The sequence below is a fragment of the Tympanuchus pallidicinctus genome, unplaced genomic scaffold (genome assembly GCF_026119805.1).
Source record: "Tympanuchus pallidicinctus isolate F22 unplaced genomic scaffold, pur_lepc_1.0 scaffold5, whole genome shotgun sequence".
Lineage (NCBI taxonomy): Eukaryota > Metazoa > Chordata > Aves > Galliformes > Phasianidae > Tympanuchus > Tympanuchus pallidicinctus.
Window position 1 is genome coordinate 75,170,987 of NW_026294769.1, and position 20,032 is coordinate 75,191,018.

General features: G+C 52.3%; 1 protein-coding gene across 3 annotated transcripts; it reads left to right on the forward strand.

Annotated features, from left to right (window-relative positions):
- Positions 1 to 1,752: 1,752 nt before the first annotated feature.
- Positions 1,753 to 19,534, forward strand: LOC128091181 (1-phosphatidylinositol 4,5-bisphosphate phosphodiesterase gamma-1-like). Of its 3 annotated transcripts, XM_052704173.1 has the most exons (33): positions 1,753 to 1,886; positions 2,113 to 2,517; positions 5,911 to 6,060; positions 6,147 to 6,240; positions 6,356 to 6,403; positions 7,432 to 7,516; positions 7,606 to 7,686; positions 7,769 to 7,803; positions 8,590 to 8,662; positions 8,768 to 8,869; positions 8,956 to 9,074; positions 9,151 to 9,236; positions 9,703 to 9,823; positions 9,938 to 10,106; positions 10,363 to 10,482; positions 10,691 to 10,798; positions 10,942 to 11,129; positions 11,382 to 11,582; positions 11,897 to 12,016; positions 12,116 to 12,299; positions 12,648 to 12,725; positions 13,082 to 13,185; positions 13,372 to 13,468; positions 13,713 to 13,779; positions 14,419 to 14,582; positions 14,931 to 15,027; positions 15,144 to 15,368; positions 15,600 to 15,748; positions 16,267 to 16,381; positions 16,674 to 16,835; positions 17,137 to 17,225; positions 17,324 to 17,494; positions 18,415 to 19,534. In XM_052704173.1, the coding sequence occupies exons 2-33, from the start codon at positions 2,298 to 2,300 to the stop codon at positions 18,610 to 18,612; spliced, it is 4,020 nt and encodes a 1,339-aa protein (XP_052560133.1). In that variant the 5' UTR covers positions 1,753 to 1,886; positions 2,113 to 2,297; the 3' UTR covers positions 18,613 to 19,534. The 3 variants fall into 3 exon arrangements, with proteins under 3 accessions (XP_052560133.1, XP_052560132.1, XP_052560134.1); XM_052704172.1 differs by having other exon boundaries at positions 1,754 to 2,517; XM_052704174.1 differs by having other exon boundaries at positions 1,754 to 2,517; positions 17,324 to 17,508; positions 18,415 to 18,580.
- Positions 19,535 to 20,032: the final 498 nt, after the last annotated feature.

Sequence of the window (20,032 nt, forward strand, 5' to 3'; positions counted from 1 at the left end):
GCAAAATCCCCTGTGTAAAAGCAATCTTCTATTCTGATCCTCTGTTCGCTGTGGTTGGGATGTTCAGTTCCCAGACCTGCGCTCAAGGGGCTCTGAGATGGGATTTGCCTGGATATGGAAAACATAAACACAAGAAGCCAACATCTCTGCAGCTCACTGCTTTAAACAAAAGCTCATTCTGCTCCACAGAAGGGCTGAAAACAGAAGTTGATTCATGGATAAAGAAAGAAAAAATAAATTAAAAAAAAAAAACAAAACACACACACAACAACATCAGGATCTCATCTTTACCCTAATTCTTCATGGAAGAATGTAGACTGCCGAGCACAAACGTAGAGATCTCTACCTGCGCCCTTAAAAGCTGAGAAGATATTAATGGCTCCCATAAGCCGTGAGTGGAGCTGCAAACCATGAGGATCGTGGCAACCACTGGGATAGGAATGAGGATTTCATGGCATTCAGACAGAGGCACGAGTCGCTCCAAGTGGGTTCTGTGTTTGATGGCTTTAATGAGGACTGAAATAGCCTCCGCAGGTTCCATGTTCACAGCAGCTCCTGTGTCTCATCTCCCAGCAGGGCTGGTGGCTGATGATGCTGTGCTGAGCCTCTGTCATCAGGACTCAGGTTCCTAATCCTCCACCTTTGGCATCCTTGGGTAGCTGAGCCTCCATCACTGGGACCTTGAGACTCCTGAGCCTCAACCACAGGATCCCTGGGCTCCTGAGTCCTCATCACAGGGACCCTTGAGTACTTGAGCATCCATCACCATGAACCTGAAAAGCCCAAGCCTTCATCACTGGGATCTTTCAGACCTGAGCCTCCACAGTCATGGCCCTGAGGTTCCCAAGCCTCTGTCACCAGGATCCAGAGATACCTGAGCTTCCATCAGCAGATCCTTGAATCCTCAACCACAGGATCCCCAGGTGCCTGAGCTTTGGTCACTGGGACCCTGAAGTTTCTGAACCTCCTTCACTAAGACTTCCTGGTGCCTGAGCCTCCATCACCATGGCCTTGAGGTGTCTGAGCCTCTATCAGCAGGATGCTGAGGTTCCTAAGCCTCAATTACCAGGACCTTGAGATGCCCAAGTCTCTATTATTGGGATCCTTGGGTACATGAGCATCCATCACCATGCCCCTGAAATGCCTGAAGCCTCCATCACTGGGACTTTCTGGAGCCTGAGCACCCATCAACGGGACCTTGAGGTGCCTGAGCCGAACACCAGCCCCTCTGGGTGCTCCAGCATAGAGCCCCAGTGCTGCACTGTGCCACTCTGGTGCAAATCCCATGGCAGCCCCACAGATCCAAAGCATGGGGATGGGAAAAAACTCACTCTGAACCCCTGCATCCCCAAATCCCTGTTGTGACCCTCTGCTCCCTCCTCAGCCCCATAGCTCCTTAGCCCCACAGCTTGCCCTGCTGTCAGCTGGGTTCTGCCCAGGCTCAGCAGCGCAGAATAAATACAAAACAGCCCCTTTCTATTTCTTTATTCCTTTTTTTTTTTCTTTTCCCTCCCCCCCCCCACAGCTTTTCCACCCAGTCTGCTTCTGCCCCATCCCTGGAATCCCCTCCTCCATCCATTGGTAGGGGCTGGCGATACCTCCAGCGCCCATCCATCTTTTGGCTTCCTCTAGATGTCACCCTCCGCCGCCTCTTCCGTCGCTGCGATTTTCCTTTCTCCAAGATCCAGCTTTTTTTTTTTTTTTTTTTTTTTTTTAAATTCCTTTCTGATCTCTTTCCGGCCATGTGTGATTGCAGTTTCCTCTGGGCGTCCATTTCATCAGCCCGAAATTAAGGAGCGGAGAGAGGGGGCAGCAGGCGGCCGCCTCCTTAAAAACCCCAAACCCCCCCACCACCCTCATCCCTCCGCACCAGCCCCACACCCCAGGTTGGGCACCCCGCACCCCGCAGCCCCATTCGGCTTTTTAGGGAGGCCGGGGATTGATTTGCTCCGCTTGGCTGCTTTTGGGGTGACTTTGCTTTTTGGGGGGAGGTGACTTTGCTTTTTTGGTGTTTCGGCTTTTTTTTGTTGTTGTTGTTTTGTTTTTTTTTTTCACCCAAGGTATCCCCAACCTTAAGGGCTCCTGGTGACCGGATGGTTTTTATCCCTCCAGCTCTGAAGCCATCACCCATCTCCCCCCGACCCCTCTGGATGCAAACCCCGGAGTCGGATTCTCTCATTGCTCAGAGAAAATCCCCGCAGAGGATTTGGCTTTTTTGCTCCCCCTTGGGTTCGTTCCTTCATGCATGAGACAACCCCGGCTCTGCGGCTCCGGCTGGCGATGGCCGCGCAGTGAAGATGTCCATGTCCAGGCTCAACAGCGTCAATGGCTTTTTGGAGGACGGCAGGATGGAGGCAGGGGACATTGGAAGGATCCTCCGCTGCCTGGAGATGGGCACCGTCCTCACTTTGTTCTACCAGAAGAAGTCACAGAGGCCAGAGCGAAGGACATTCCAGGTGAAGCTGGAGACCCGACAGATTATCTGGAGTCGGACACCTGAGAAGGTGGAGGGAGACAGTGAGTACTGGAGACAGGGGGCTGGGGCCGCTGGCTGGTTGTCTGGCAATGGTGGACTGTTCTACAATGGTGGGATGTCCTACCACATTGGGATGTGTGGAAATGGCGGGATGTTCTACTATGGTGGGATGTCCTGCCACGTTGGGGTGATCTCATGCAGTGAGATTCCTGGCTATGGTGGGATATTCTACCACATTGGGATGCTTGACAACGGTGGGATGACCTACCACGTTGGGGTGACCTCCTGAAGTGGGATGCCTGGCAATGGAGGGATGTGCTACCAAGGTGGGATGTCCTACCGCACTGGGATGCTCAGCTATGGTGGGATGCCTGGCAATGGTGGGATATTCTACCAAGGTGGGATGTCCTACTGCATTGGGATGCTCAGCTATGGTGGGATGTCTGGCTGTGGTGGGATGTTCTACCAAGGTGGGATGTCCTACCACACTGGGATGCTCAGCTACGGTGGGATGTCTGGCCATGATGAGATGTTCTGCACACTGGTGTAGCTAACAGTAGTGGGATGTTCTACCACTGTGAGATGTCCTGCCACATTGGGATCTTTTGTTACGCTGGGGTGATCTCCTGCAGTGGGATGCCTGGCAATAGTGGGATGCTTCCACGCACAGGGAGCCATAAGGGATAGAAGACTGGCCATTGTCCCCAGTGGTTTGGTTCCCCTATGGCCTTTGCAGGGAAAAGTTTGTTCTCTACTTGAGGAAATAACGCATTTCCTGCCCCTTGTTTTTTATTTGGGAGATTGCATAGGGCCACGTCAGGATCTCAGCCCTACTTTTCCATCGACCCTGATCTCCTGCCTTAGTTTCCCCAATCCTGGAGCACCTTTACCAACCTGCCCCATTCCCATTCTGTGCTCACATGTCCTCCTGCTTGCTGGAATTTTAGGGAAGCTCCAGGACCTTGCTCCCAGCATATGCCCAACCTCACGCCTGCCTGGACCGTTCCAAATCCTCTTCTCAGTTTGAGAAGGGATTAGCGAGATACCCGACAGTGCTGATGTCTCTATTAGAGGGCAGTACGGGGATCCCAGCTCTGCTGGAGATGCCCCATGCCCTTCAGGCTAATTACACGCTTCATTAAGCTGCTACTTGGACATGTGTCCATGCAGATAGGGTCCCCCAGAACACTACAGTGTTAAGATTAGTAGCTACGATATCATCCTGCGTTGCCTTCAAAATTTACCTCCAGGTAACCAGATGGTTTCCAGCCCCTGCCACTCCAAAAACATTTTGGAGAGGTGGTTGGCTGTATGGTTTGCTATGACGATGGCTAATTAACAATCACGCCTCCATCCCGACAATTAGAAATAGGATGGGATTAACACTGCTGGCCCAGGCAAAATCTTTTATTTCAGCCTGGAGGTCAGCTTCACAATAGCATGGGGTAATTCCATGCAGGAGGTCTGGACTGCCCCATGCCCCACCCAAAGGAAGGACCAAGGGGGCACCACTTGGCCACCTGGGCCAGCAGCATTTCCCAGCTCTCCAATTCCCTCCTGGAGCCTTTCTTTGCTTTCCTCTTAATGCACTCAGGAAACTCCCAGCCTTTAAAAGCTTCCAGGCAGACCCTCCATCCACTCCCAACCACACTGCCCCTACATTTAAATCCTTTATATCAGTGCTGCTTGCTTTGCATGAGAAGAGAAAAGGGATTTTCGCAGTTGGATCTGGCTCCCAGCATGTTTTAATCACCAGGACCCCGGAGACAATGCAGGGAGGAGTTTGGAGACATACTTCTGCCATGATCTCTGCAAATCCGCTGCAGATGTGGTTTCCAGGAAGCCGCCAGCACGTTGCATTGTGCTGCACACTCTCTCTCCTGGGTCCAAGCCTGGATCCTGGCTGCATTGGCAACCATCAATGAAGCCACAATAGCCACCAGCATCTCTCCTTTCTGCAGTGCACTGCAATGAGTAGGGTTGGGGAAGTACCTCCTGTTCCTATCCTACAAAACCGCCCCAAATATCCTCCCATTTGCACTCAGGGTCTACAAAACATGGACAGCAGCCAGCTTCCCTTCCCCAAAATCACACATATGGGTGCAGACACCAATTGAGCACCTTTTTGCAGCCGAGTGCCCGCATCCCGCCCCGATCCGCCCGAGCTGGCTCTCATCCACCCAAAGGAAAGCTGCATAAAGCCACCAGTGTTTTCCAGGGCCTTTCCATCAAGAAAAAACATTCCCCACCTCTTTTTCACTGAATCGGCCCCATTTCCCTCATCCCTTATCCCCTTATCCATGCATTCCACTTTTTCTCTGCTCCAGTATCCTGCACCCATCCCCACTGCCATGTAGGAAACGCTGCAGGGGCCGGGCTGGAAATTCTCCGGGAAATGACCCATTTCCTGCAGGACAATGACCCTGTGCAGTGTCCGGCCACCCTTGGCCATAGAAAACCCTTTTCCTGTACTGAAGGCTCCGTTTTGTAGCACAGCCATTAATACCGTGATATTATTACTCTACTCCTGCTGTCCTCTCTACAAAACCAGTGGATGGAAATCTCCACTGGTGATGTAGCAGTGAGGAAGACTGCGGTCCGGAAACCCAACCTTCCCGCCGCCGGTTGGGCTTTATATAGTGAGATAATGAGAGAGCAGCACAGCAGGAAAGAAACGCCCTGTGGTCTGGGCTGCAAATTGCCACCTTTGGACAGTTGTATTCTATTAAAAGATGAGCTCAGCCTGTCCCAAGTTTTTTTCTCAGAGAGGAGGTGGTTGTAGGGATTGCAGGGCTGAGTCCCAAGGACACATGGCACTGAGAGAGATGGGAAATTGTTGGGCAGCACCATTCTGGGGACACAATCCCTGGAGGACACATGGAACTCATAATGTCATCCTGTACCAATGGGCAGTGCCACTGGGATGACCCTTTTTGGGCAGTTGATTCTCTGAAGGACATGCAATACTCATGGTGCCATCACACTAACCAATGTGTCACGGCAGGGCTGTGGGGATATGTTTCCCTTGGGAGTAACATGGTCATAGTACCCATCCCAGTCCCCCAGGATGCCTCATCCTGTGGACATGTGGCACCCATGGTGCTCTCAGACACCTGCAGGTACATCTTATCTTTGGGACACAGTCCGTGGAGGACACATGGCACTCATAATGCCATCATGTACCAATGATGGTTGGTACACAACGATGCCTCATGCTGGGGACAGAGATCTGTGAAGGACATGCCAATCCCACCAGCAGTGACGTGTCACCTTCGAGGGACACGTGGCCATAATAACCATCACAGCCCAATGGAATGTCCCATCTTGGGGACAAGGCTCCATACGCTCCACACGTTCCCACCTCCTGCACTCTCTCCCTGGCTTTGTGGTGTCAGGGTGACACAGGACAATCCTGTGCCCCTCTGCCTCTGCAGTTGACATTCGGGAGATCAAGGAGATCCGCCTGGGGAAGAACTCACGGGACTTTGAGCGTTACCCCGAGGATGCTCGCAAGCTTGACTGCACCATGTGCTTCATCATCCTCTATGGGATGGACTTCAGGCTGCGGACACTCAGCGTGGCTGGTGCGTGGGCTCCCACCTCACCCCTTCCATCCATCCTTAGCTTCTCATCTCCCTTATCCTTCACCAACCTTCTCTTCCTCCTATAGCTTTCTGTGAGGAAGACATCAACCTGTGGATCACAGGTCTCAACTGGTTGGTGGCAGACACCCAGAAAGCCCAGACCCCGCTACAGATTGAGAGGTGAGGAGGGATGGTCAATCCCATTTCATGGTCCTCATTTGTGGTCTGAAAGGATGAACCGTGAGTTTGGTCCCCAGGACTGAGCGCTGTCTGTTTGTCCATCCCTCCCTCCCAGGTGGCTGCGGAAACAGTTTGATGGGATGGACAGGTCGCGGGAAGGCAGGTGAGAACCAGAATGGCTCTACAGGGAAAAGGGGTCAGTGGTCTGAGCATGCAACAGCCAAAACCCACCCCTCTCCCAAGGTGTTTTCCAGAGGGGAAATAGCTGAAATCCTTTGCCCAACTCTGCAAATCAGCCAACTTTGGTGGCTGTTAACTGGGTCATACCTACCATAGATCTGGAGGCTGAGAGCAAGGGTGTGGGACAAGCAGTAATGGTTTATTTGGGGTCTTCAGAGGTACCTAAAACCAGAGACTGGATCACAGTTACTGTAGGACTGTGGGAACTTGAATATCCCCATGCCCACTGCAGCACTGGGAGAGGATGAGCCATTATTGCAACCCATTGGCATCTCCTTGATATTATAAAAAATAAAATCCAAACAAAGGAATTTGGACTTAAATGTGATTGGCATGAGGGTGGGATGGGGGTGAGAAGAGGATGGGAATGGGATGAGGTTGGGGATGAGGATGAGGATGGGGATGGGGATGGAGATGGAAACAGAGATGGAGGTGGGGATGGGGATGGGGAAGAGGGTGGGGTTGGGATGAAGACTGGGATGGGGATGGTATGAGGATGAGGATGAGGATGAGGATGAGGATGAGGATGAGGGTGAGGGTGAGGATGAGGATGAGAATGGGAACAAGAACAAGAACAAGAACGAGAACGAGAACGAGAACGAGAACGAGAACGAGAACGAGAATGAGAATGAGAATGAGAATGAGAATGAGAATGAGAATGAGGATGGGGATAATTATAGTCTCTGGGTGGGACAGATGCCCAGCTACGCCCTTTTTCCCTGACCCCCTGCTCAGCACTCCTATAATCACACCAGAGCCGTATAAATCATAAAGAGCAAAAATGCCTCAAGCAAATTGGACAGTGCTGTGCCACTGTGGGAATTTGCAGCTTGAAACAGGAATCTGGGCTGATACTGGGATTCGAGTAGGGCCCAACTTAGCAGTGTGTCCAGGGGATACGGGACATGTAGGGTCTGGTTGCTTCTCTGACACTATCTTTATGTCTTGCAGCATTACAGTGAAGGACCTGAAGGCCATGCTGCCCCAGGTGAACTACCGAGTGCCCAACATGAGGTTCCTGCGGGACAAGCTCGTGGTAAGTTCCTGGCTCCATGGGGAATGGGGCTTCAAGCCCCTACCCAATGTCTCTGCACCAATCCCACTCTCACACCACCCATCCTACAGGAGGTGGAAGCCAGGAATGAGATGACCTTCTCCCACTTCATCCAGTTCTACAAAAACCTGATGTTTGATGCACAGAAGTCGGTAAGAGCCACGACCCATATCCACTCCAGCTCATCACAGCATGTCCCCAGCCAGCTCAGCCCATCCCCCTTTTGCCTTGCAGGTCATTGAGCAGCTGGAGCTCTCTTTCCCTCTACGGTGAGTTCCACGAGCCTCATAGACTCCAGCAGAGGTGTAAGCAGGGGTGGAGTGGGGTTGCAATTTGGGATGGGAGCAGGGATACAAATGGAGATGGAAGTGGAAATGTGAGCAGGAATGTGAGTTGGGATGCAAATTGGGATGAAAGCAGAAATGCGAACAGGGATGCAAGTGGTCATGCAAACAGGAGTGTAAACAAATGAGAGCAGGGGTGCAATAGGAATGCAAATTAGAATGGGAGCAGGGATGGGACTGAGTGGAAATTTGAGCGGGGTTGTGAGTAGGGATGCAAATGGGGATATGAGCAGGAGTGTGAGTTGGGTTATAAATGGGGATGAGAACAGAAATGAGAGCAGGGATGCAAGTGGTCATGCAAATAGAGATGAGAATAAATGAAAGCAGAGATGCAAGTAGGGATGCAAACTGGGATAAAAGCAGGGATGGTAGTGGGAATGTGAGTGGAAATGTGAGCAACAAAACAAGTGGGGTTACAAATGAGGTTGGAAACCAATGTGAGCAGAAATGCAAGTGGAGATGCAAATTAGGATGGGAGTTGAAATGAGAGCAGGAATGCAAGTGGGGATATGGGCAAGGATGTGAGTGAAGACGTGTGCCAGGGGTGCAACAGCAGGATATGATTGTGGATATGAGTGGCGATGCAAGCAGGAATGTGAGCGGGATTGTGGGTGGCGATGTGGGCAGGAATGGGAACCAGAGATGCAGTGATGTAGTGCAGTGCCTTCTTCCTCATATTCTTGGACAACACCTCCTGCTGATATGCCCCAGGAATGTGGACCGCCCTGAGCTGTGCCAAGTGTCCCTATACGACTTCCAGAAGTTCCTTCTGCATGACCAAAAGGTTGGTTGTCCTTTGAGACCCCTCTCAGTCCCAGACCTGGTGAATCCCCTGGGACATCCCTTCCCACTGCTGCACCTCATAAAAGGAGCTGTATTTGCACCCCAGGAGCCGTGGGCCAGTGATGTGGGCATGGTGAGGGACTACATGTGTTCCTACCTCAAGGATGGCTCCGTTGATGCAGCAGAACCCTCCTTCCAGCTGGATGAGGTGAGTGAACCCGTTCAGCATTGACCCCTCCCATTGATCTCCCCATCCCATTGAAATCTGACCTCTGTGCTTCCTCCCTCCCCCAGTTCCTCACGTACCTCTTCTCCAAGGAGAACATGGTGATGGACTCCAAGTATGAGCGTGTGGTGTCTGAGGAGATGAACCACCCTTTGTCCCAGTACTGGATCTCTTCCTCCCACAACACGTAAGGACAGGGTGGGCTCACCTCAGTGATCCTCGATAGAATCCCTCCTCAAGCATCCTCTCTTATGCCTCTGCAGGTACCTGACAGGAGACCAGTTCTCCAGCGAGTCCTCCCTGGAGGCGTATGCCCGCTGCCTGCGCATGGGCTGCCGCTGCATTGAGTGTGAGTCCACCCCATACTCCATGGCACACTGCAGTGATGCTGAGCTTCCCCAGCACTTCACATTGCCCTAGATGGACTATCCCCTGCACCCATTCCATGGCAAATGGGAGAGGGGGTTAGAATCATGGAATCCTTAAGGTTGGAAAAGATCTCCAAGATCGTCAAGTCCAACCATCAATCCATTATACCTTGCCCACTCATAGAATCATAAAGGTTGGAAAAGACCTCTAAGATCTTCCAGTCTAACCCCAACCCATCCCCATCATGCCTGCTAAACCATGTCCCTCAGTGCCACATCTCCACACTTCTTGAACACCTCCAGGAATGGTGACTCCATCACCTCCCTGGGCAGACTGTTCCAACGTTTGACCACTCTTTTAGAAAATAAGTCTTTCCTAATATCCAACATCGTTCTGGTGCATAGTTGGTGAGCAACATGTGTTAATCAAGTTGTTTCCTAATTTAGTGGACTGCTGGGATGGCCCAGATGATCTTCCCATCATCTACCATGGTCATACACTCACCTCCAAGATCAAATTCCTGGACGTGCTGCATACCATCAAGGAGCACGCATTTGTCACATCTGAGTAAGCCCTGCCCCACCAAAGCACCTCAATTCTGGGCTGGGCAGGCATGTGCTGCTCAAACTCCCCTTTTCTTCATCTTCATCTCAAGCCACTTCCCCCACCTGCTTCCTCCAGGTTCCCCATCATCCTCTCCATTGAAGACCACTGCAGCATCGTCCAGCAGAGGAACATGGCTTCCCACTTCAAGAAGGTCTTTGGGGACATGCTGCTCACCAAGCCAGTTGACATCAATGCTGACGAGCTACCCTCACCCACCCAACTCAAGAAGAAGATCCTAATCAAGGTGTGGGGCCAGACTCTAACCCAAAGCTCTTTGCAGAAGGGGCAAGAACTGCATTGGGCAGGGAGAGAAGATGATTCCCGCAAATCTTGGGATTTAGAAGCAATTCTCTCTCCATGCACAAGCAGTAGGATGTCATGGTTCTGTGCAAGGAGAGGTCTACTGGGAATGAGTGGTGGTGGTGATGGTGGGTCTGTGAATTAGGGCTGGGAGCTCAGCATGATGGGCTGCTGAGTTCCTATTTCTGGGCTGTCCTCAGCACAAGAAGCTGGTTGAAGGGAACCTATACGAGGAGGTCTCCACTGCCAGTTATTCAGAGAATGACATCAGCAACTCCATAAAGAATGGCATCCTCTACCTCGAAGACCCTATTGACCATGTAAGGATCTCCACGCAATGATGGCTGGGGGCAGAGCAGGATGTGTCAGATGGGGCTGCCCTGGGAGGGGAGAGACCAGGAGTTTGGGGTGGGCACAATGCACCGTTACAATGCTGTGGGGGATGCAGGGAAGAAACAGGAGTCTCAAAGCCCCATCCCTCCATGCCCCCATCCTCCCTGCCCTGGTGATGCTATTCCTCCCTCTCAGACCTGGAGCCCGCATTATTTTGTGCTGACAAGCAACAAGATCTACTACTCAGAGGAGACATCACGCTACCAGTTCAATGAAGATGAAGAGGAGGTGGAGCAGAAGGAGGTATGTGTGAGACAGGATGCAGCCATGGGGTGGGAGAATTTGGGGGAATTGGGAGTCAGCGTGAGAAGAGGGAGAAGATTAACGACAACTGCTCGTGGGAATGCTAACACTGGGGTGTGTCTGGTGTCTGTGTGAGCTCATAGGAGTTCAACAACAACGAGTTGCACTTCACGGAGAAATGGTTCCATGGGAAGCTGGGAGGTGGCCGTGATGGGCGGCAGATCGCCGAGAAGCTGCTGCATGAATACTGCACTGAGACGGGAGGCAAGGATGGCACCTTCCTGGTGCGCGAAAGCGAGACCTTCGTGGGTGACTACACCCTGTCCTTCTGGTAGGACCCCCACTTCAACCTCCATTGGGGTGGATGGCAGGATCACATCTTTTCCAAGCTGGTCTGAGCAGCACACCAAGCATGTGGTGGCTACCTCCAGTAGATCCCCAGTTTGGAGGCAGAAATGGTGTTCTGAGGGAAAACACCATTTTTCTGAGCATTGTGGTGCCTTAACCCAGACCATCCTCAAGCATGGCATGTCACGGTCATGGATCTGAACTGACTCACTCCCACCTCGTTCCTTCATGGCAGGCGATCAAACCGTGTGCAGCACTGCAGGATCCACTCGCGACAGGAGGCTGGTTCCACCAAGTTCTACCTGACAGACAACCTGGTCTTTGACAGCCTCTACAGTCTCATCTGCCACTACCGTGAGGTGCCACTCCGCTGCAATGAGTTTGAGATGCGCCTCACCGACCCCGTGCCCCAGCCGAATGCCCACGAGAGCAAAGAGTGAGGGTGAAACCCAGCCCATTGCTACATTGGGTCCCCCACCCTCTTCCTTCACTTGTTCCACTCTTGTGTTCATCACCCTCTTCCATTTCTCATCTCACTTTTGGGTCCTCCATCTTCTTCCATCACTTGTCTCACCATTATGTTCACCATCTTCTTTTATTGCTTGTCCCATCCTTGTGTCCACCATCCTCTTCCACCACTCATCCCACCCTTGGGTTGACCATCCTCATCCCTTCCCACATTGACTCCAGTGCAGCTTGTGTCAGATTTGGGGTTTGCCAGCCTATTGCCCCCTTGTTGTGCCTATCCAGGTGGTATCATGCCAGCCTGACACGCCTGCAGGCTGAGCATATGCTGATGCGAGTCCCTCGGGATGGAGCCTTCCTGGTGCGAAAACGGAGCGAACCCAATTCCTATGCCATTTCATTCCGGTGAGTGTGGCCACTCCAACACTTCCAGGCTGGCCAGGTGTGGCCCTGTGGCTCCATTCCAAGAGCTGGGGACATCATTGGCTGCTCTCTTGGCCTCAGGGCGGAGGGGAAGATCAAGCACTGCCGCATCCAGCAGGAGGGACGACTCTTCATGCTGGGCAGCTCAGCTGAGTTTGAGAGCCTGGTGGACCTTGTCAGCTACTATGAGAAGCATCCGCTGTACCGTAAGATGAAGCTGCGCTACCCCATCAATGAGGAGACCCTGGAGAAGATGGGCACTACTGTGAGTGCTCCCAGTGGTGGCAACAGTTGGAGACAGTGGGGATTAAGTAGTTCTGTGCCATGGGCAATCAATTCCATCCCAATCTTTGTTGTGGTTGGAAGATCTTCTCCAGGTCTCTGCACAGCAAAGGAGATTTGCCCAAATTCCAACTCAAACCACCACCACTGGCTATGGTTATGACATCTTCACTATTCACAAATCCCCTCCAATTAGCTGTAAAAGGGATATTGGGTCCCTTTTCCAGATATCGTACTCCTCTGGCCCACATGCGATAGCCCATTTTCCCTCGTGATTCTTCATAATCCATGTCCATGGCCAGATGACCTCTTTTCATGTCTGTCCTTGCAGGAGCTGGACTATGGAGCTCTGTATGAGGTGCGGACACCCCATTTCTATGTGGAGGCCAACAAGATGCCAATGGCCAGGGTAAGAGGCTGAGCTGTTTAGATCTCATCTCTGAGATCATCAAGCCCAAGCCCAACTCATCACCACAGTGCTCACTACTCCATTAAATCACGTTCCTAAGTGCCGCATCTCAACATTTAATGAACACATCCAGTCACATAAAGTGGTTGGAAGCTTTCTTCCACAAAAGGGAACTCAGAAGAGGAATATGCTGGTTGTGTGGGACCACAGGCACCTACAGCCTTTGTGTCCCCTCTAACACGTCTCACTTACTGTGTAGACTTTTAGAGGGCATACTTTGGGGGGTGAGGCATCCAGGACATCAGCTGGGCATCCCAGCTTGGTGGTAACACGTTTCCCTCTCCTTGGTGGTTCAGTGCACAGTGAAGGCTCTTTATGACTACAAAGCGCAGCGGGAGGACGAGCTGTCATTCTGCAAGCAAGCTATCATCCACAATGTTGACAAGCAGGATGGTGGCTGGTAAGAGTGGTCTGGTGCCCTGCGCAGTATTGCCATGGGCAGGGATCTTCCTGTGGTCTGTTTTAACAACCTCCTTTTCTGTCTCCCCCTTCCTTCTCCAATTGCTCCTTGACATTGCATGCAGCATTGACACCCCGTATACCCCTCCAATTGGTCCTCTTGCCTTGATCCTCTCACCCCTTGCAGGTGGCGAGGGGACTATGGGGGCAAGAAACAGCTGTGGTTCCCAGCCAACTATGTGGAGGAAATTGTCAGCACTCAGGCACAGGAGCAGGATGAGGCTGTGAGTGTGCTGTTTCTGTCATCTTCTTTTTTCCATTCACTGAGACCACTTGAAATGCTTCCAGTACAATCCAACCCAAACCCTTATCTGGGGCTCTGGAATGCTCCGTGGAATGGAGTTTGCCTAAAGCATTTTTTTTTTTCTTGGGTTTTGCTTGGAATTGGCTGATTTGGAGGGCTGGATGGAGGGTTGGATGGAGGTTGGGCTGCACTTCACCAATTCCTCCTTTTTCTTTTTCTTGCAGTCATCGGAAAACAGCCCCCTGGGGAACTTCCTGAAGGGCTTCATCGACGTGCCATCATGCCACGTAGGTGAGTGTCACCACCATGTCCCTAACAGGGATGGTACATGCCCCAAGCAAGAGCTCAGCACCATGAGCTGAGGCTCTCCAAACTCACCATAAATATGGGGTGAACCACTAATTGATAGGTGATGGCAATTCTTGCATGGCAAAAATGTCCAGATAGGGAGAAGGAAGGGCGTCGTACTTGGCATGATGTGCTGGGGGCATTCTGGGGCTGAATTCATAGACGCAAAGAATCATTAAGGTTGGAAAGACAAATAAGGTCATCCAGTCCAACCATCAACCCATCCCTGTGACCATGTCACTCAGTGCAACAGAACCTGGGGTCACTTGGCTGATGTTGAAAGGATTTAGAGGGGTTCAGTGGTCTGTGAAGGTGAAACTATTAATTGTGGTGAATCATGGTTGCTGCTTTCACTTCCAGTGTTTTTTGGGGAATTGACAACAGTTTAACAGGCATTTGGGTTCAACTTTCTCACACTGTGCTTCTTGACTATCTGGGACTACTCTCGAAGGAGGAGGAACTTGGGGGGTGCTGGGGAGGGCAGGTGGGGACCCAGGAGCAGGACCGATGAGGTTTCGTTTGCTCCACAGAGCCATCCATTGGGAATGTCTTCAAGTAAAGCCCCCTCTGATGTCCTTATAGTTATCTCCAAAGACGGGAGGAGCTCCAAACCATTTGTCTTCACCATCCATTCCCAGCAGATGTCCCACGCAGCCCAGTCACTGGACGTGGCCGCTGACACACAGGAGGAGCTGAGCGAGTGGGTGGCCAAGATCAGGGAGGCCACGCAGAACGCCGATGCCAGGGTGAGGGGCACTGGGGTACAGCAGGTGGTGGTGGACATCCTCATCTCCAGGAGATGGAATGGAGTGGGTGGTGATTAATGTCCCATTTCATGATGGATTGACACTAGTGGACAGATGGTTCCCAGCAGTGGATGGTGATGAATGCTTCATCCCATGGTGGATGGACTGTGGTTGAGGGATCATCCCCATCAATGGATTTTGGTGGATGTCTCATCCCATGGTGGATGGACACTAATGGACAGTCGGTCCATTTCAGTGGACGTTGTTGGATCCCACAGCGATTGGACTGTAGTTTACAGAGCATCCCCATCAATGGAAGAGTCTCAGATTCCATTTTCCCTTGTGCAGATGCAAGAGGGGAAGATTATGGAGCGGAGGAAGAAGATCGCTCTGGAGCTCTCCGAGCTGGTTGTGTATTGCCGCCCCGTGCCGTTCGATGAAGACAGTAAGAGCTGGAAAAGGGTAGTGATGGGATGCGGAGGGGAAGAAAGGGGTCTGAGGGAACTGATTGCTCCCACAGAACCCCACGTCTTCCACTGATGCTCACCTTTGTGCTTTCAGAGATCGGCACAGACAAAGCATGCTACCGGGATATGTCCTCCTTCCCGGAGACCAAAGCGGAGAAGTACGCCAACCGCAGCAAGGGCAAGAAGTTCCTGCAGTACAACCGGCGCCAGCTCAGCCGCATCTACCCCAAAGGGCAGCGCCTGGACTCCTCCAACTACGACCCACTGCCTATGTGGATCTGCGGCAGCCAGCTGGTGGCCCTCAACTTCCAGACGCCTGGTAAATCCCATGCCCAGGGTGGCTTTGTCACTGATCCCGTGGCTGGACGTGGTTTAGATGAGCTGTCCAACCATTGTCCCCATCTCGATGGGGATATTCTCATGCAACGTTGGGGTTGTTTCGTGCACTTCTACCCAGGGTTGGGAGATTTAGTAGGGGGTTCGTGAGGGCAGAACCTTCTGCTCAGGGCAACTGGAGGGTCCCTGAACTCTGCTTTTCCCCTGGCCATAGACAAGCCGATGCAGCTGAACCAGGCACTCTTCATGCTCGGTGGTCGCAGTGGCTATGTCCTACAACCTGACATCATGAGGGATGAGACGTTTGACCCCTTCGACAAGAACAGCCTGAAGATTGTGGAGCCCATCACAGTGCAGCTGCAGGCAAGTGGGCAAGGTTGGCAAGTCCATTCCAAGGTGGCCAGTGTCAAGATGATGGTTCAGTTCTTCCAAACCAAGTTTGTGGTCAATTTCTACATGTTTAAGACCCATATTTGCTCCATGAAGTTCATTGCTCCATGACCTGCTAAGTCTGTTGCTTTCATGCATAATCTTTCCAGATTGTGGAAGAACTCCAAAACGTTGAGGGGAAAATCCCACAGTTGCATAAAGTTGACCCAAAGTTTGGGTCATTTTGGTGTTACAGCTGGGATGAGTCAGTGTGTAGGCAACCAGCTCTTCAGTATGCCATGGACACAGCAAAAGTTTTTCAAATCATTCTGCAGAAACAGCTAAAATGAGTCCGAGGTCACAAATAAGGTCTGATGTGGCTAATTATGGTCATAAAGATTTTGGCAGACTCAAACCAACCAAGCCATAGGTCTGTGCAAGGAAGTCCTTTGTTGACCACAGGGCCAGCACGGCTGGACCTCACTCTCCTCTTTCTCCTCTATCTTCCATAGATTCTTGGTGCTCGGCACCTTCCCAAGAACGGGAGAAGCATTGTGTGCCCCTTTGTGGAGGTAGAGGTGTGTGGCTCCGAGTATGACAACAGCAAGAACAAGACTGATGTTGTAGGTAAGGGTCCTCCCACCTAGTTCCTATGCCAAGAGGACAGGTGGTGTCACTGAGACACCTTCTGGGGTTCTACTGGAAATCTACTGGAAATAGAATTGTAGAATAAGGTTGAAAATAAAAATACCACTAAGATCATCTAGTCCAACCCACGTCTGTGACTGCTCGAATGTGGGTGATGGGGACTGGTTTCAAGGAGGAGTAGAGGGGAAAGGCATCCCCCATTAACAGGGGAGCAGTGGTGCTGTGTTGGTGCTGTCTATGTGTCTAATCCTGCTCTGACCTCACCCCACAGCTGACAATGGTTTCAACCCTGTGTGGCTCTTCAAGCAGTTTGTCTTCGACATCAATAACCCTGAGTTCGCCTTCCTCCGCTTTGTGGTGTACGAGGAGGACATGTTCAGTGACCCCAATTTCTTGGCCCAAGCCACCTTCCCCATTAAGGGTCTCAAAACAGGTATGCTTCCTCCATCCACACCCTCATCATTATCATAGAATCATAGACTCATAAAGGTTGGAAAAGATCTCCAAGATCACCAAGTCCAACCATCAACCCATCCTTACTGTGCCCACTCTTAGAATCATGAGTTCACTACCACCAACATAGAACATCCACTAAAACGTGCCCCTAACTACCACATGTACATGTTTCTTTAACACCATCATCATCATCAGCCATTTGGGGACTCAACTATGACCAAGGTGAGGGACTGGGACTCTGCTGTGGGGCTGAGCTCATGTCCCAGTGTTGTGTCCAGGCTACCGGTCGGTGCCACTGAAGAACAGCTACACAGAGGACCTGGAGCTGGCTGCACTCCTCATCCACATTGAGATCATCAATGCCAAGGTAAGCGTCATGGACAAGTTGGAAACACCCATTCCTCATTTCCCCAGTGGATCAATCCCCATCCACTCCATGAGCCTCATCCCTTTGTGTTGGAGCAGGAGGAAGACGAGGAGAACCTCTACTCATCCATCCAGCAGCTGCGGGACCGTGCCAGCGAGCTCTCCAGCCAGGTCTCCAGCTATGAGCGCACCAACAACTGCGACTCACGCTACCAGCAGCGCCTCGATGAACTGCGAGCAGCCCAAGAGCGGCTGATGGAGCTCACTGAGGTCCGCAACCGCAAGTGAGTTCCCCCTGCTCACCCCATAACCCAGATTTGGGTGGTGCCCTTGGAGTTGTGGGTCCACTGGGGTGGTGGGTCAATTGGGATGGTGGGTCCGTTGTGGAGGTGAGACTAGTGGGGTGGTGGGTCTATTGGGATGGTGGGTCCATTGGGGTGGTGGAGTCATTGGGGTGGTGGAGTCATTGGGGTGGTGGGTCCATTGGGGTGGTGGGTCCGTTGTGGAGGTGAGACTAGTGGGGTGGTGGGTCTATTGGGATGGTGGGTCCATTGGGGTGGTGGGTCCATTGTGGAGGTGAGTCTACTGGGGTGGTGGATCTATTGGGGTGGTGGGTCCATTGGGGTGGTGGAGTCATTGGGGTGGTGGAGTCATTGGGGTGGTGGGTCCATTGGGGTGGTGGAGTCATTGGGGTGGTGGAGTCATTGGGGTGGTGGAGTCATTGAGGTGGTGGGTCCATTGGGGTGGTGGAGTCATTGGGGTGGTGGAGTCATTGAGGTGGTGGAGTCATTGGGGTGGTGGGTCCATTGGGGTGGTGGAGTCATTGGGGTGGTGGAGTCATTGGGGTGGTGGAGTCATTGAGGTGGTGGGTCCATTGGGGTGGTGGAGTCATTGGGGTGGTGGAGTCATTGAGGTGGTGGAGTCATTGGGGTGGTGGGTCCATTGGGGTGGTGGAGTCATTGGGGTGGTGGAGTCATTGGGGTGGTGGAGTCATTGAGGTGGTGGGTCCATTGGGGTGGTGGAGTCATTGGGGTGGTGGAGTCATTGAGGTGGTGGAGTCATTGGGGTGGTGGGTCCATTGGGGTGGTGGAGTCATTGGGGTGGTGGAGTCATTGGGGTGGTGGGTCCATTGGGGTGGTGGAGTCATTGGGGTGGTGGGACTCTAAAGGCACTTCCCTGCTCCATCCCAGGTTGATGGAGAAGAAGAAGAGGGACCGTCAGATGGTCACCAAGCGCAGCTGATCTGGGCAAGCTCAAAGCAGATCCCCCTGTTGTCCCCCACTATCTCCTCTCCCGCTGTAAAGGGACAGCAGGAGGTGGGGTGTCCAAATACAGACCCCACTCCCAATATCAGCCTTCAACACTGTCAAAGCCACCAGGTGCTGTAGGATGCCAACACCGCTGTGTCCCCAAGGGTGGGTGATAGTGACGTGTGAGAAATCTGGGGAAAAAAGGGGTTTTGCGTAGGTCTGCCTGTGATGTTTCTCTGTTGGAGGATGCCTTTGGGTCATCCCATGTCCCCCATGTCACCCCATGGGATGGCTGCTTGTGTGGTTCCTCTTCATCCCACATCTCCTTAGTGGGGTGATGACAAAATCATCAACCGATGGGGAAACTGAGGCACAGCCCAACAACTGATGGGGAAACTGAGGCACAGAAGAGCTCTCCCAGTCTCTGATTGGCCCAGGACAAGGCACCTCCCTGCTGGGAACAGATGGCACCGGGATGAGGACATGGGGGATGTTTGGGGGCAGCAGGGGGTGTTTCACCCCCACTATAAATATCTGTATTTTCTTCTTTTATCCAGCGTGTACATATAGTGTGGGGAGGGCTCTGTCCCAGCACAGTATTAGGGCACAAGGTGACCCCAAAATGTCCAGAGATGTCCCCAAAACAGGAGAGCAAGGAGACGCCCAATATGGGCATTGTGTGGATGGGGGTGTCCCAAAGCTCACCCAGGGAGATGAAGACAGATCCCCAGAGTTAGGTCCCGGTGTTTAGGGCATTTCCTAAACAAACAAAATTCCAATGGAGTATTTCATTGGAACATAAAAGAGAACCAATGCAGAGAATGGGGATGTCCCCAACATGTTCCCTTTGGTCCCACTACCAGCGTGGGGCCCGGTCCTGCGGGGGGAACCCGTGAAACCCACAGAGGTGGTGCCTGCTGTCCCCCCTCCCCTGGTGAGAACAGAGACTGGGGACATCTCAAGGTGTCTCCCAGGTCGGGATGCCCCCATGGGGGAGGGGGGGGTGGGGGGTTGGGGGAATCTGTGTATTCTTTGTATGAAAATAAATCTATTTAGCCAATATTTATATCCTGCCACCATTGTCTCCTGTACCAGTGCTGGGTCACAACTGATGTCTGTTCCAACCCATTCTAGGACATAATAGGAATGGGAGGGTTGGTTGGACTAGATGATCTTGCAGGTCGTTTCCAACCTTGTGATTCTGTGATTCTGTAATAGGACGCGGGGCAGGGGGCTGTGGGGACATAAGAAACATGGCTGTGGGGACACAGGGCCACGGCAACACGAGATAGGGGATGCAGGGCACAGGGCTATGTGACTAGGGGACAGCAGGCCATGGAGACAGAGCCGCAGGAACACAGAACACAGAGCCACAGCACTACGGGACACTGAGCTCTGACGATTATGGAGACCAGGGACTATGGGGGACACAGAGCCACGGGGACGAGGCTGTAGGAACACGGGGCTGTGGGGGGACAAAAGGCCGCGTGCGACAGGAGAGAACGCAGCTCCCACAGCAGCGCACACAACGCGCAACACAGGCGGCATCAAGAGTACA

What these genes read in the sequence shown, in the direction of transcription:
- LOC128091181 (XM_052704173.1), top strand. Translation starts at nt 2,298, where the DNA reads ATGTCCATGTCCAGGCTCAACAGCGTCAATGGCTTTTTGGAGGACGGC. An exon ending in CACGCATTTGTCACATCTGA is followed by an intron (nt 9,824 to 9,937) that starts GTAAGCCCTGCC and finishes TGCTTCCTCCAG; the next exon opens with GTTCCCCATCATCCTCTCCA. An exon ending in GACAAGCAGGATGGTGGCTG is followed by an intron (nt 13,186 to 13,371) that starts GTAAGAGTGGTC and finishes CACCCCTTGCAG; the next exon opens with GTGGCGAGGGGACTATGGGG.